The sequence below is a fragment of the Octopus sinensis genome, linkage group LG14 (genome assembly GCF_006345805.1).
Source record: "Octopus sinensis linkage group LG14, ASM634580v1, whole genome shotgun sequence".
NCBI lineage: Eukaryota > Metazoa > Mollusca > Cephalopoda > Octopoda > Octopodidae > Octopus > Octopus sinensis.
The window spans coordinates 60,405,428-60,421,785 of record NC_043010.1 but is presented as its reverse complement, the minus strand read 5'-3'; the positions used below and the strand labels follow the sequence as shown (position 1 = coordinate 60,421,785).

General features: G+C 32.7%; 2 protein-coding genes across 3 annotated transcripts in view; both read right to left on the bottom strand.

Moving 5' to 3' along the window:
- The window catches only part of LOC115219409, a 129,637-nt gene that overhangs the window by 18,792 nt on the left and 94,487 nt on the right, over window positions 1–16,358 (bottom strand). The window lies entirely within an intron of this gene.
- Window positions 1,725–15,947, bottom strand: LOC115219493 (putative protocadherin beta-18). 2 transcript variants are annotated; one of them, XR_005002008.1, is made up of 5 exons: window positions 15,624–15,944; window positions 9,841–12,271; window positions 7,024–7,183; window positions 5,319–6,681; window positions 1,725–1,881 (listed from the first exon to the last, which is right to left on the bottom strand). XR_005002008.1 is itself a non-coding variant. In XM_029789667.2 (4 exons), the coding sequence occupies exons 2-4, from the start codon at window positions 12,247–12,249 to the stop codon at window positions 6,602–6,604; spliced, it is 2,649 nt and encodes an 882-aa protein (XP_029645527.2). In that variant the 5' UTR covers window positions 12,250–12,271; window positions 15,624–15,947; the 3' UTR covers window positions 6,592–6,601. The 2 variants fall into 2 exon arrangements, 1 of the variants encoding a protein (XP_029645527.2); XM_029789667.2 differs by lacking the exon at window positions 1,725–1,881 and having other exon boundaries at window positions 6,592–6,681; window positions 15,624–15,947.

Here is a 16,358-nt window from a genome sequence, read left to right as displayed (position 1 = left end):
ATTGTTTTTATGAGTGATTTGTAATTATCACTTAATATTTCAGGAAGATCTGTACTCAGTTTGCATCTGGCTCCTATATTTTGCTCTGTCAAAAGGGATTCATTTGATGAGACAGAAGTTAGTTGTTTTTAGAGTAGATAGAGCAGACCTATGATCAAAGATCTGATTTCATACCCATCCTATTGATGAACCTATTCTGATTTCATAACCATCTTTCTACCCAACAGATTAGACCTATGATCAAAGGTATTCTGATCTCATAATCATCTCATGTTTTTACAGGCATTATATACTCTGCACTACTGTGTCCTTTCAATTTTCAAGTCAATAAAGTAGAACTTAAGGGAGATTTGGATATCATTTCTAGCAGGTATTGAGTTTTGCTGGTTTGTAAGAAGTCTTATAATGAATCTATTTAATGCTTAATTAATAATATATTTTAAAAATAAAAGAATTATTCATTTATTCCATATTCACAAACTAACACAAATATTAATATTATATAACTTGGAATCATTATTTCCAAATACATATTAAAAAATCTGTGAGCTTGGGTAAAAATCATGTCATAGCAATATATATAACACGTTTATTAATTTAGAACCTTCTGTTTAGATGTCATTTTTTTGGTAATTGTAGCTGAGAAGGAAGTATTCCTTCCTTTTAGTGGTGGTTATTATTGGTAATTATGGAAATAATGGTTAAATCTTTCTAATCTTTGATACTCTAGTCCCAATATGCATGTATTATTTAGTATTGTTTTGTGTGTGTGTATATATATATATATATCATGGTAGCTAATTTAGCTGTTAATAATTTAGATTATTTCATATTAATAAAAATTAGCAATTTAATATAAGAAGACATACCTACATTGGTTAATCCTTTTCCCATTTTAGATTCTGAGAGAGATACATTTTGGCGTAGCCTGCTTTTGCTGCTATAGTAGTAGTATTTAAATAGCTGCTTGTTGATGTAGTAGTTTGACAATAGCTGTGTGCTGGTGTGAATCAGGGAGTGGGAGGTAGAATCAGGACCATGAATGCTTAACTAATGATGTGTTTATGTGTGTGCGTGTATATGCACAATATATTATTATGTATAATTGATAAACATTAATGTAAAAATGAGGATAACATCAACTGACTTTAACTGTATAATTTGCGTAGATTCACATAATGCATTTCCAATTTTACAGAAAATTTATCTTTAATTTTATGTTTTGAGTTTATATTATTTATCTACTGTATTTAAAAAAAAATTTGGACAGTATTTAATTTTAATTGAAATATTAAAAGTTTTAAAGTAAAAATAAATAAATAAATAAATAAATAAATAAAATATGCTTAATTGAATCTCAAAAGAATTTTTTCCTAAAATGATCAAGTTTAAATTTTATGACCTTTGAATATTATCTTAAGCAATACTCATTATTGCTTGAAACAAATAATTTATTTCGAAGTTCTTTCTATTATTAATGAGAACCAAACAAGCAAGATATAATGACTACACTACATAGACTCAGAATAGATTTCTTGTTCTTGTTTATTCTTTGGTGTCAGAGGTATGTTTGGCTGGTAGTTGCTATATTCTGGAAAATAAGGGGAAGCTACTTAATGATGTTTTAATTTGTTTCCATGACAAATATTTGAATATATCTAGATTATGTTTCTTCATGGAAATTTTTATTTGCTGTTTGAATTTTTTTTTAATTTCATTATTACCTGATGCTCCCATTGCTTGAATTGTAATGTCTCCTTTATTCCAGACATAGTTCCATTCTTTGTTCCAGGGTAACGTCTCACTAAGGTTGTTTGATGTTTCAATACTACCATAACATTTTTGATCAGCAGGACTCATTGCCACGTTCTTATCTTAATGCTGTAAAAAATATACAGATAAAATGAAAAAAAATTACTTGAAATGTTTCTATTTGGACAATGGTTAATTATGCAATCATGACTCAATATTCAATACAACAGTATTACTCTTGAGCAGGTGGTCAATGGAAAATGTGAAGAAACCCATTGGATTGATTATACTTATGATACAAAGTTCCAGCTTGTGTTACACACTGTCACATTGTTTTTTGCCTGAGGGCTATGCCAAGGGCACACATATCTGTGGAATATTCGATCCCTTATATGCTAATTCAATTTTTTGGTAGTTCAGTTGATAGAACAAATGAATACACATTGCCAAAGATGATAGAGATCATATTGACATATGGTTCATATTAAATACTTCATATATGAAAAACAGTAATTATGCTAGTCAGCCAAGAATGAATATTGTAGAAATGATTAGTTTTCATTTGACATTAGTGGATTTTCATATTTTACTACATCTATTTTTGTCATGTTATTTTCATAGACATTGTTGAAATAAATATTGCAATCACCCAACATAATTATTTCTAAATTAGACTCAAGCCTACAAATTTTGTGGAATAGTACAATCAAGTAAATCAAGTTTGTTTGAGATAGTTATTTTATTGACAATGGAAGGATGAAAAACAAAGTAAACCTCTATACAATTTGAACTCGTAACCCAATGATTTAAGTGTTTAGCTTGGCAGTCTACTGTAGGTGACATTACACTCCCCACCAATAATGAGGGTACTGGTATAGTTGACTGATATAAAATTGGGTAAGACATAGGAAATATTTGATTATATCAGTTTTGTTGACACTACATCCAATCTGTTCAATGAGTTTAAAGAATATAAGTAGTTATTTAAAGAAAAGTACTTTTTAGAATAATTACAATACTGTTACTAGAACATTTAGAGGAAAATAAATTATTAAATAAAATTTGATGAAAAATTTTATAAGTTGCATTAGTGAAACAGTCTACTGAAATTAGCCAATTCCAAAACAATAGTTACATTTACATAACCATGTTACACTATTTTGTATTTATTATATTTTACTAGAATTAAAATAAAGCAATATGCAGTGTCAACTTAACTTTGAAGTTTTAATGCCTGATATCTATATTAGAGATATTTACTTGTTGTTAATTAACTTAAATATGGATAGATTTTGGCCAGTTTTGTCATAGGCCATGAGTGTAACTTAACAGCATAACTATCATTTTCCACTATCTCAATACTTTAAATAATAACCACAAACTTATTGTATGTAGTGCTCAGGAACACTACAACTTGTTGGAAAAGGGTAAAGAATGAGACAGAAAATAGCAATAAGCCAAGTGAAAAAAGACAATAATGATAAAAGAACATGCATAGTATTCAGGGTAAATCACAAAAAGACAGGAAAGTGCACAGTAAAAGAGCCATAAAAAAGAAGGGTGAACAGGCACATCAGGAATAATGTTAGTGATTATTGAATGACACTACATTGAATGACACCAGATTGGATGTAGTTAGGATTTTTGAATGACAATGTCTTAACTGCTAACTACTGATGCAATAGTTTGTTCCTTATTTTGACAATTCAGGATGCGAAAATTCTTCTTTGGAAAGTCACAGGTGCTGTGCTGTTTTTTGAATTTATAAGTATATCCTTGGTTTGTAGAACAACCACTGTACAAGCACTGTACAGGGATACTGTTAGTAATGTGAGGGTTGGCAATGGGTATAGTGAAGAATTCTGGGTAGAAGTAGGGGTTCACCAAGGATTAGCCCTCAGACCCCTCTTATTCATCATAGTCCTCCAGGCAATAACAGAGGAATTCAAGACAGGCTGCCCCTGGGAGCTCCTCTATGCTGATGACTTTGTTCTAATACCTGAATCACTACCAGAACTAGAGATGAAGTTTCAAGTGTGGAAGCAAGGTCTACAATTTAAGGGCCTCAGAGTCAATCTAGCAAAAACCAAAATCATAGTAAGTTGGAAGATGGACAAATCACAAACCCCCTTCAGGTAGATGGCCCCACTTGATCTGTAGAAAAGGCATAGGTAGAAACTCCATGGAAGATAGTTTTTGCATGTGGGCAATAAATGCTGAAGATGTACAGGAAACAGATTGCATCACATGCTAGGGGAAGAAACTAGAAGTAGTTGATAGCTTCTACTACCTAGGCGACCAAGTCTGTAGTGAGGGTGGACACTCTGAGAGTGTTGCTACTAGAATAAGAATAGCCTGGGCAAAGTTCAGAAAGCTCCTACTTCTGCTTGTAACAAAGGGCTTCTCACCCAGGATAAAAGCTAGACTGTATGATGCATGTGCGCGAACAGCCACACTACATGGCAGTGAAACATGGGCCATGACTGTTGAGAACATATGTAGGCTTTAAAAAAATGAAGCTAGTATGATCCACTGGATGTGTAATGTCAGTGTGCATGCATGACAGAGTGTAAGTGCCCTGAGAGAAATGTTGGACATAAGAAGCATCAGATGTGGTATGCAAAAGAGATGACTGCTCTGGTATGGTCATGTGCTACATATGAATGAGGAGAGCTGTGTGAAGAAGTATCACTCCCTAACAGTGGAAAGAACCTGTGAAAGAGGGAGACTCAGGAAGATATGGGATGAGGTGGTGAAGCATGACCTTCGAATGTTGACCTGCACTGAGGCAATGAGAGACCTTTTGAGATATGCTGTGATTGAGAAGACCTAGCAAGTAAAGTGAGATCACAGCCATGGCTTATATCAGTGTCGCATAATCAGCCCATTTAAAAGTACACTTGAATTGTTGGGCAATACGCTACACTTGAGAAGACCTGTTGAATTAAGTAAAAGTGAAATCAAAATGGAAATCATAGTTGTGGCCGATGTCAGTGCTGCCTGACTGGCACCATGCTGGTGGCATGTGATAAGTACCATTCAAGTGTGAGTCGATACCAATGCCACCTGACTAGGTGCCTGTGCCGGTAGAATGAAAATAGCACCACCCAAATGTGGTCATTGCCAGTGCCTCCCAACTGGCTCATGGGCCAGTGGAATGTAAAAAGCACCATCTGAATGTGGTTGATGCCAGTGCTGCCTGACTGGCTCCTGTGCTGGTGGCATGTAAAAAGCACCCACTCCACTCTCGGAGTAGCTAGCATTAGGGAAGGCATCGAGCTGTAGAAACTTTGCCGTATCAGATTGGAGCCTGATGCATCTTACTAGCTTGCCAGTCCTCACTCAAACCATCCAACCCATGCCAACATGGAAAACGAACGTTAAATGATGATGATGATAATATATATATATTTGTATGAATAAATATATTTGTTTGTGTTCATGTATGTGTGTGTGTATGAGAAATGTCTCGGTTATTATCCTGTTTAGAAGCCATGAAAAGAATTTTGCTCTCCAAAGATTATTTAAGATGAGAAAAGTCAGTATAAATATAGAAATAGACTTACCTTCATTGTTTAATCCTTTGTTGTTGTCCTAAATGAAGAAAAACATGTATCTCATAGGAGTCTTCTTCTGAATCTGCTGCCGCTGTTCACAAATTGCAGTCATATTTCAAAAAATAGTTCCATTGAAATGTAAATTCATAAATGCATTTAAAATGTTTTTTAAAATGTATTTAATATGTAAATGATTGTGTGGTATGTGTATTTGGGATTGCTTTTAATATTTCGTTTGTAATAAGGCTAAATACATTTGATACATTAACATTTCTACCAACAAAACCTATACAATAATAAATAAGTGCAATGCTATTTAGATAAAATGCTATATTTGAAAGATAATTTTAATGTTAAGACAAGAATGTTGTAGATTCATTTTCCTTTTCTTTATCAATATCTTTGCAAAAGGCATATCTACTCATCTACTTTTATATAAAGAGTGCCTTCTATAATTCTCATGTAAAAAATTATTATGTCTATAGTTTTAGAATTATTGAGCTTGATTCTATGATTTTTTTGACAGTTTATTTTAGTGCCATGCTTAGGCATTATCTTCTTAGAGGGAAATCTCAGTTTTAATTACAGAGGTGGTGTAGAGTTTGAAAATGTAGAAATTCAGCTGTCAGAGGGAAGAATATATGTGTGTGTGTGTGTGTGTGTGTGTATGTGTGTACAGAAAGTCATGTTTTGCTCCTGACAGGAAAAATGCCATCAAAAGAAAATATATATTCTTTTCTATTCTAGGCACAAGGCCCAAAAATTTTGGGAGGGCCACTCGATTTGATCGACCCAGTATGCAACTGGTACTTAATTTATCAACCATGAAAGGTAAAGTCAACCTCGGTGGAATTTGAACTCAGAACCTAAAGACTGCATACTATTTCAGTAGTTGAAGCTCTAGAAGAGTTAAGTACCTTGTCTTAGGATACTTGTATTCCAGTTTCAAGAAAAGAGTTGCTGCAGATTTGGACTCTTAACTATATACAGCCATTTATTTTTATTTATCAAAATATAGCTTTGCTGAAATCTAGTAGTATTATCAATGTATAATATAAATTCTAATACTGGAAATATCTACATAATTAAAAAGTAGTGAAAACCTCACCAAAATTAGCATCAGCCCTATGACCTTCATTAGAAAATTATAACTTAAGTATTTGTTAAAGAGTTTTCAATAAAAGATAAATTGAAAACAGTGCTATATGGAATGTTATTAATACACTATTGGATTATTTAAGGAGTTGATTCTTTGGTTACTAAAAAGTAAATCTGATGTTACTGTGTTTGCATTATACTGGCTCCAGATACGTTTCTTGCTCTTGTACAGTCTTTGGGGTAGGGAGTATGTTTGGTCGGTAGTTGCCGTATTCTGAAAAAATATATAAAAATTACTAATGATTAGGGTTGAGAAAGATACATGTATGTATGTACAAAAATTTTAGAGAAGCTACTAATTGTGTATGATTTTTTGTTCCTTTGCAAATAATAATTTTATGTACTTCTCTTATCATTTTCATCCTCTTTCAATGCTGGCATAAATTGGATGTGTCACTATGATCTATGTTAGTTCTTATTCAGGTTACTGCCCACCAACATAGATCAGAACATTATATTTCACTCTCCATTATAAAAAAAACAATTTTCTTATGATATTTATTTTTCCATGTCATTTACATTCTTGTTGCAATTTTATGATTTATTTTGTATTTACCTGATGCTCCAGATGTTTGATGTGTAATATCCCCATCACTCCAACCACATTTCCGTTCTTTATGAGAAGATAATGTATCATTCAGATTGTTTGATGTCATAATACCACTGCTATAACATTTTTGTTCAGTTGAAGTCATTGTTTCATCCTCATTGCAATGCTACCATGAAATATAGAAAATGATATAAAATTGAAAATATTACATTCATTATTTATAACATACAATTGATATTAATCTTTGATATTCAGCTCAATTCAGATAATCAGGGTGAGAATATTTTTAATTACCAAAATAATTTGTTTGCTTTTATGGTTAGATATTCTTTATAACCCTTTTATATATGGATGTTTAATGTTCAATGAGATGTTTCTTATTTAATATATCAGAATTTTTTTCTTGCTAGCATGTACTGATTCATTCAGCCATTTTATATTTGCATGAATTATTAGAGTAATTATTTTGCAGTTCAATATTGTACAGAATACTACTTCAACAATGGATATAAACTCTATTAAGATTAATGAACTCTTGTCTGTGTGCAAGTGACAGATCCAGGGGGAAAATACTGCCAGTATTAGTAGTTCAATGTCTTCACAAATAATCTATATCTATAATACAATAATATACATGCATACATATATAAGGGGGTGCTGAAAAGTTTCTGTTTTTAAGGGCATCACAAGAGGCTTGGTTGAAGGCCCAACCTCTCAGTTCTTTTACAGGACTTAGAAAAACTGAAGGATTACACTCTTGGAGTAGTTAGTGTTAGGAAGGGCATCCAGCTATAGAAAACATGCCAAATCAAATAACCTGGTGAAGCTCTCCTGCTTACCAGTTTCAGTCAAACCATCGAACTGATGCCAGTATGGAAAGTAGATGCTAAATGATGATGATGATATATATATGTATGTATGTATGTATGTATCTTAGTCATGGAATTGGAATGTCCATGATATTTTAGAGGTTTCTAAAATTGGTGAGAAGGAGGAAGACATTTTTAAAAGGTAGACCTGGCTTCAGTGCTCATCATGCTGTAGACTTCACTAAAGCACACAAGTATTCAGCAATGGTGTTAAACTAGGCAGCAGTTTTAGTCTACCACTCAGGTAGACCATAGCAAAATTTGGACTTAGAATGCAAGACACTGGAATAAATACCACAGGTCATTTTGTTCAGTATTCTAATGGCTCTGTCAATACGTCACCAGTAACTTTTCATCTTGATGGTTGATTCTTTTCAACAATAATGATGAATCATTTGGATGCATTAAGGTATCTAGGATTTGTGTTCATAAAACATTTTGTAACTAATGTATTGTTATCTGTTATATTATTAGATGTACTTTATTAATAATCATGAATGTAGGTTCTTTACTATATAGCTCTCAGAATACTTAAATATTTCATCACTGGATTCAGGCTTTGAAACATTAAAACTATTTCAGGCTTTAGCTTTATAATTATTAGTTAAAAGCAAGGAATGAAAAATATCCCAATATATTTCTTTTAAAATTGATTTGTTACTTTGATTTCAAATTTTGGCAAAAGGCCAGTAATTTCGGAGGAGAGGTAAGTTGATTACATCAACCCCAGACTTTAACTGGTAATTATTTTATCGACCCCAAAATGATGAAAGGCAAAATTGACCTCAGTAGAATCTGAACTCAGAACATAAAGACAGACATAATGCTGCTAAGCATTTTGCCTGGTATGTTAATGATTCTGCCTGCTCATCGCCTTATTACTTCATATTATATTAATAATCATTTCATTATTTCTCTACCAATCTGCATGTGCACTGGAAGCCTTCCTTAAAAATTTAAGTGTTTAATCAATGTATTATTGGCACAAATTTTCTAGACCTTAATTGAATCCTTAAATTAAAACTAATATAAGACTTTTAAAGTAATAGAGCCAAAATCAAGCTAAGATACTATTCTGTTTAATGGTAATGAATCAAAGATTCATTCTGAAATGTTTCCAATGATGCACATTACATACTGAAGTATAATCTCTGGAAGCACTCCGTCGGTTACGACGACGAGGGTTCCGGTTGATTCGAATCAACGGAACAGCCTGCTCGTGAAATTAACGTGTAAGTGGCTGAGCACTCCACAAACATGTGTACCCTTAACGTAGTTCTCGGGGATATTCAGCGTGACACAGAGAGTGACAAGGCCGGCCCTTTGAAATACAGGTACAACAGAAACAGGAAGTAAGAGTGAGAGAAAGTTGTGGTGAAAGAGTACAGCAGGGATCACCACCATTCCCTGCCAGAGCCTCGTGGAGCTTTTAGGTGTTTTCGCTCAACTGAAGTATAATAACACTATCATAGCTGTAAGAGTTCTGTCATTTTAAAATTATAAATACATACAGACATTGGAGCTAAAAGTATGAATTCTAATTACTGTTTTGTCTTTATAAGAGAGACTGAATTTTGCATATTATTATTATTTCGTTGGCATACTACCATGTACTTCAAAGTCAACATTGGGATTACATATTTACTTTCTTAATGACAAGCAACACTATCGATTACCTCACTTTAAATTATTACATTCTCTGATAAGTAATTCATAATCCACATCGTAACCTGGACACAGGATTGCTTGACTAGCTAGAAATAGCTGGTAAACATCCTTCAATTCACATTACATTCTTTTAGAAACTGAACAATTTGGTCCTGAGAAAAAGATCTGACCACAGATTTTTATGTTCCCATCAGGGTTGACAAATGCTTAAACAACATCAAAAACACACTACTCCTCTTTGTAAATATAACTTCATAAAAAGTATTTTTTAAACAGTAATACATACCATTGGGACTGGAGGTAATTTTCTGGGGGTAGTTGAGAATTTCCATTCATTAGCTGACTGCTTCATGTCTGAGTAATAAGAGCATTTTGGGTTTATTGATTGAAGATTTCTGTTAAATATGTCTTCTGCATTTCGAGTTATTGCAACAGGATTGTTAGTCTGATACAATATTTGCCTCATTTCAGTCTGAGAGAGAAATTTTGGATTACCATTTGGTGTAGGGGAGTTATTGAAGTGGTTAATACATCTAAAAACACACATTGTTATTGACACTACAATAGCCACAGATAGTATTACAGCTGCTGCTACAATGATAATAATCCAAGTCATATTCAGGTTGTTACCAGACTGTGAGTGGACAGCAGTCAACATTGGAGATGTATCGTTACTAACAAACAGTGTTAGTATGATAGCAGTTGTTACTGATTGAACTGATGTACCACCATCTTTCACTATAAACTCCAGCTCATATGTTCCTGCATCATTTTGGTAAACTGTCCGAGAGAAAGATAACACACCAGTGTGTGAGTTCACTGTAAACAGGTTTTTATCATTGGATCTCAGTATTCCATATGTGAGGAAAGCATTGTTTCCAGTGTCTTTGTCAGATGCTCTCAGAATTGTGATGTCCTTCTTACTGTGCGGATGGTAGTGGACATCGAGATTGTAAGGGTCATTATTAGGAAAGATAAAATATGGTGCATTGTCATTTTTATCTAGAATCTCTATAAGAATGTTAGCAGTGTTATTCAGAGAAGGTGTTCCATTGTCTTTGACTAATACCTGTAAATTATAGATGTCTTTCACTTCTCGATCTATTGGTTGTGATGTAGAAATAAATCCATATTTTGTCAGTTGGAAAGGAATGTTATCATTGTTGTTATCATTGATGATAGAATATGTAAGTTGGCCTCCATCTCCAAGATCTGGGTCTGTAGCATTGATGAAGCCAATAGGGAAGTCAACTTTCTGGTTTTCATAGGTGAGGAATTGGAATGTCTCTTTGGTGAAATGTGGTTCTACATCATTGACATCAGTTACTTTGACAGAGAACTGTTTCTTAGTCTTTAATGGAGGTGATCCCATGTCATGACATACAATAGAAACAACATAATGGTCTATAGTTTCTCTGTCAAGAGGTTCTTTCACCAATATTTTATATTCTTTAGAACCCATATTAGAAAGCTGGAACATCTTATGATGAATATTACATTTTATTTGTCCATTACGTCCACTATCAGTGTCTGTAACCATAACATAAGCTATAAAACTCCCAATTTTACTTGCTTCTGAAATTGCTGTAGAATTCTCTGTTAAAGGGGATACAAAATCTATATCTATAACTGGAGCATTATTTTGATTACTAATTATATTGATAATTAACATGGCAGTAGAACTTAAAGATGGTCTTCCTTTGTCTTTTGCTTCAATATATAATTTATATATTTGCTGCTTATTTCTGTAAAAATTATTATTTAGGAACATCTCCCCATTTGGTTTCAGTTTGAAATTTGTTTTAATGTCAGACCTTGTTTTTTGGTGAAAGTTATACGTAATGTCACCATTTTGACCAGAATCTAAATCTGTAGCTGATAAAACAAAAACAGGAGTGGTGATATGATGTGTATCACTGATAGAAATATTGTACGTTTTTTGAGAAAACATAGGTCTGTTATCATTGATATCTGTAACAGAGATTTCTATGTTCAGAATACCTTGTTTTGGTGGAGAGCCACTATCTTTTGCAAGTAACTGTAACATGTATTTGTCTTTTAATTCTCTGTCTAATTTTTCTTCAAGTATAATTTCCAATATATTCATTCCATCAAACTCATTAGATATAGATAATGAGAATTTCTTACTTTTGTCTTTGAGTCTATATGTGATCTTTGAATTAAGACGACCAATATCTTTATCCACAGCATTTGGTATTGATTTTGTTGATCCTTTTGCTTCCGTTTCACCAAACTCTATTTTAATTAGATCCTCTGGGAACTCTGGTTGATGATCATTAATATCTTGTATGATGACTTTTATCTTTAAAACCTTGATAAATGTTTCTGCCTTCCTCACTGCAACTTTAACAATTTTAAAACATTCTTTGTTGTATGTACACAAAGACTCAGTATCCAATGTTTGTGTAGTGTATAGTTTCCCAGAGTTGGTGACATTGAATAAGTGAGAACCACTAGCCGCTTTCCTTTGTAGTTGTGTAAATGTAATGAGAGTGTCCTGATGATGTGTAAGAGGATATGATAAGTTTGAGTCAATAGCAATGTCTCCTATATAGGTTTGAGGAGTGCCTTCTTCATTGACATGGTAAATGATGTCTATTGAGACAATGAGAGACAGTACTTGGTATAAAATACATACCAGCAGACTTGTCCTTGTCATTTCTTTGTTTTTCATTTATCTTCAAAATTAACAATACCTAAAAATAAGAAATAAATTACTTTAAAATAGCATAAAATAAGCAGTATCACTATCAAAAATATTAGTTTTTAAACTCATGTGTTTTAAAAATTGAAAGTATTTGTTGGTGTAGAAGAATCAGTTCAAATATATATTTTTCATTTGTTAATCACTGTATGCAGGAAATGAAATGAATTGTTTTGCCTATAAATGGCAACAGAGTGTATTTTCAATCAAATAATTATATAGTATAAATTATAGCATAGAAGTCTTGTCATACGGACATACTTTTGAGTACTTACTACTAAATCACTAAACCTATATAAGACAAAAGGGGGACTTTGTGTATGAAGTGAGATGAGAAAAAAATTCAATGGGCATAGCAGTGAATATCTGGATTTGTTGTTATTCTTTAGCTCTAAGATGGCTTTGAACAAGCAAATCTATGATGAAGGCATTCAAGCCATGACCATCTATTCTTTTATTTAGGAATACTGTTCTCTAGATTACATTATCTACTGTAAGCTTTTAAGACTGTAGGATGTATTTTAGTGTAGATTTGGCTGCTAGTTCTAGAATGGAGAACCATGTAGTGATTCCCCCATTGGTTTTAAGAATTTCTAAGATGCAGAAATGGAAATGAGGGTGTTGCTGATTGTGACAGAGGTATCATAGAAACTGATGAAAAATTCCAAAGCAGTGAAGTTAAATTCTAGTGCAGCATTGAGATTATTGATGAAAAATGTAGGTGGGAAATGATGGTGCTGGAGATGAAAATTGAGCAGTGATCAAAGATGTTTTGTAAGTTTGACAGGCCATCATTGTGAGGATGAAAGTAATGGGATTTAACATCCATGCCAGTGCTGCCTGACTAGCACCTGTACCGATGGCATGTAAAAAGCCCCATTCAAACGCGGTCAATACCAGTGCCACCTGACTGGCACCTGTGCCACTGACATGTAAAAAGCACCATTCGAGTGTGGTTGATGCCAGTGCTGCCTGACTGGTTCCTGTGCTGTTGGCATGTAGAAAGCACCCTCTACACTCTTGGAGTTGTTGGTGTTAGGATGGGAATCCAGCTGTAGAAACCTTGCCAAGTCAGATTGGGGCCTGGTGAAGACTCCTGGCTTGCCAATCCCCAGTCAAACCGTCCAACCCAAGCCAGCATGGAAAGCGAATGTTAAATTATGATGATGATGATGGCGAATGAAGAGAAGTTCGAAAGAAGAATAGATGAAAAAAACTGATGGTGTGATTAGTGTTTGTGATGTTGGGGACAGATAGGAAACAAAAGCTGACAAGATTCTTTAGATGTTTTGAGAGAATTTAAATCAGAACAACTATAAGTGGATATGATAAGGTGACTAAAATTGTTAGGTGTGTAAATTTGGAAGGGGGAATAGACAGTGGAGGTTTTGGAGTAAAATTAACAGCAGTGGGAGAAAGTAATGGGAAAGATGATTAAATAACAATAGTAAAAATAATTTTGTATTGGGATAAGTAAGTTCTTTTGGTATTTTTCTAGAGTGCATTGAAGAACTTGAGCTGTTCTTCTAGAAGTTTAACAACTCCAAGTTGTAGTGGCTAAGAAAGGTGTTCATCTAGTAGCTGATGTTTTTGAAAGACAAGTTAAATATGAAATGGAGTGTTGCCCAGTTGCCATCATATGCAAGTCGTAATCACATCTTTTGTTCAAAATGGGTTGATATGATTGGAGTCCCTAATTTTAATAAGTACTGGAATGGATTCTTTGGTGCCTTCAGAAGAAGTTGAAATCAGCAATGCAAGCTATGAACCACTAATCTAGTTTACAGTACTACAAATGGTTAAAGTCACGAGTTGTTCTTGCTTTACAGTACGAGAGTCTTTGTCATGGACACACTATGATGACTTTGATAGGATATAAACTGCATACATTTATATGTTGTATAAAGGTTGAGTGGATGTCTGTTTCTCTATTGTTCCACATATCAGTATGTGAAAGCACATAGTCTTGTGATTTAGGTATTAATCTCATACTCATCTGGTCATAGGTTCAATTTTTGGACTGGGTTGCATGTTGTGTTCTTGAGCAAAGCACTTCATTTCACATTGCTCCTGTTCACTCAGCAGAAATGAGTGCCAGTGACAGCTGGAAGTTAACTCTGCAATGAACTACCATCCACTACTCTCAATTACTTAAATACCCCAGAAGCCTGGATACACTCTAACCTAGTGAACCTGTTGGTTATCTTGTAGAATTGACTTTAATTTCTGAAACTGCCATGTTTACATATCAAATAAAATAATGAAATATTTTGGTCATTTTATGCATGTGCAGTGTTATCAAAATGTTGCTTAAGGAAATGGATAGAATATATAAATAAGTAAAAGTTTTTTCTCCAATTGTGCATGTTATATTTGAATCATTCTTGTGTCATTTTAAAAGTATTATAATATACGTAGCCATTTAGCTTACTTTCTGTAGGTTTCTAGTTGTACAGTTTACTTTCTTGTGACAAGAATGTACATGACTACATCGAAGTCAGAGCTCAACTTAGATAAGTCACAAATTTTTCCTGCAGTCATAATCTTCTCAAAATTAATGTAGAATTATGTATATGTCTTTTATTCATCTTAAACATATCAATATAAATTACAGTATCATATGTAATACGTGGATGCTGCTAAGTGAGACATTTTCTATTTGTATATTTTTACAACAGGCATGGTCTATAAACAAGTGATATAATTAACTAAAAAAATGAGGGTATTAATAGTTATTTAAATGATTGCATCAAAAAAGATTCTGTTCCAAAACTGTAGCCATGAAGTTATCATTATAAATAAATATTGTACCATATAACACTTTAGCTTGTTTTTCATAATGTGCATTTCTGAAATTAGATTTAATAATTCTTTATTTTCATTTTCTATTTACTTATTTTGATAAAGACTGAGATATTTCATTGATTCCCTTAAATTTTCCCCTATTTATTTTAAGAATTATCCCAATTTATTATTATGTATATGCAGATATATACACACAGAATAATTAACACTTTTATTTAGTACAAATGTTACATTACTACAGATCAACCTTGTTTACTATTCCCTAATAATTAAATCCACCCAGTTTAACATCAAAATTATGTATAAATATATTAAAGTAATATAGAAAGCATAAATTCAATTAAATATATGATTTGTTAGGAAAATTAATGGCTGTCATGTAATTATTCTAACTGCTATGGAAATATGTCTTCCTCTGACTGCTATTCCCAGTAATGGTGGAAATGACTGCTAGATTTTTATATTCTTTTATCCAGATAGTCAATTGCTATTCACCAAAACTGTCACAAAATAAGAAAAGACAAAATAGTGAAATTTACCTTCATTGTTTAATCCATCATTTCCATAGTATGTAAGTAGTGACATGTATCTCGATGTTGTGTTCCGGTGTAACTGCTACTGTAGTTGTGCACTTAGTTATATGTTAATGAACTGCAGTTGTGAGTCAGATGATAAGAAGTAGAACCTTTAGATAGGAATTTGGGTTGTATGCATGCAAGTGCATGTATAATAAATGTGTTAGAGTCAGTTCTTTTCAATATTGCTTGTTTATAAGTTAAGAAATTTAAACACGAATGCCATGTTTTTCAGTATCAACTTCTACGAAATATCTTGAAACTAAAATAACATAATTGAGTTTTGAACAATATAAATTTAATTTTATAATTCAAATTTTAGCTTATCATTTTGTTTGGAAATTGTTTTATTTTCTGGTATTTTTTGTGTTTTTATAACTGTTGCAATAAATTTAGTAAAATGTTTTAAAAATAAACATAATTTAAAAATTGCAAATTTAAAAATATGTTTTTGACAAAAGTTTAAGAATTTTACAATATATTATGCTAATGTTGCTTTGTTCTCAGTTAATTTATTTAGAAACATACATTCATACATAAGTAATTATATGAAATTTTGTTAGTTTGAATGAACTGAACTATTTGTTCTTTGAATTTTTGAGGAGCTGAGTATTCCACCAACACGTGTCCCTTTAGCATAACCTTTAAGAAAAACAATGGTATGTCATGGAGTGATGATAAGACTAGATCTTTAAATTA

Bases quoted from the DNA above. Each gene is read 5' to 3' on its own strand.
- LOC115219493 (XM_029789667.2), bottom strand. From the start codon at position 12,249: ATGAAAAACAAAGAAATGACAAGGACAAGTCTGCTGGTATGTATTTTA. The intron at 7,184-9,840 runs GTATGTATTACT...ATTTCATGGTAG, and splicing joins AATTACCTCCAGTCCCAATG to CATTGCAATGAGGATGAAAC. The intron at 6,682-7,023 runs GTAAATACAAAA...ATATTTTTTCAG, and splicing joins TCAAACATCTGGAGCATCAG to AATACGGCAACTACCGACCA.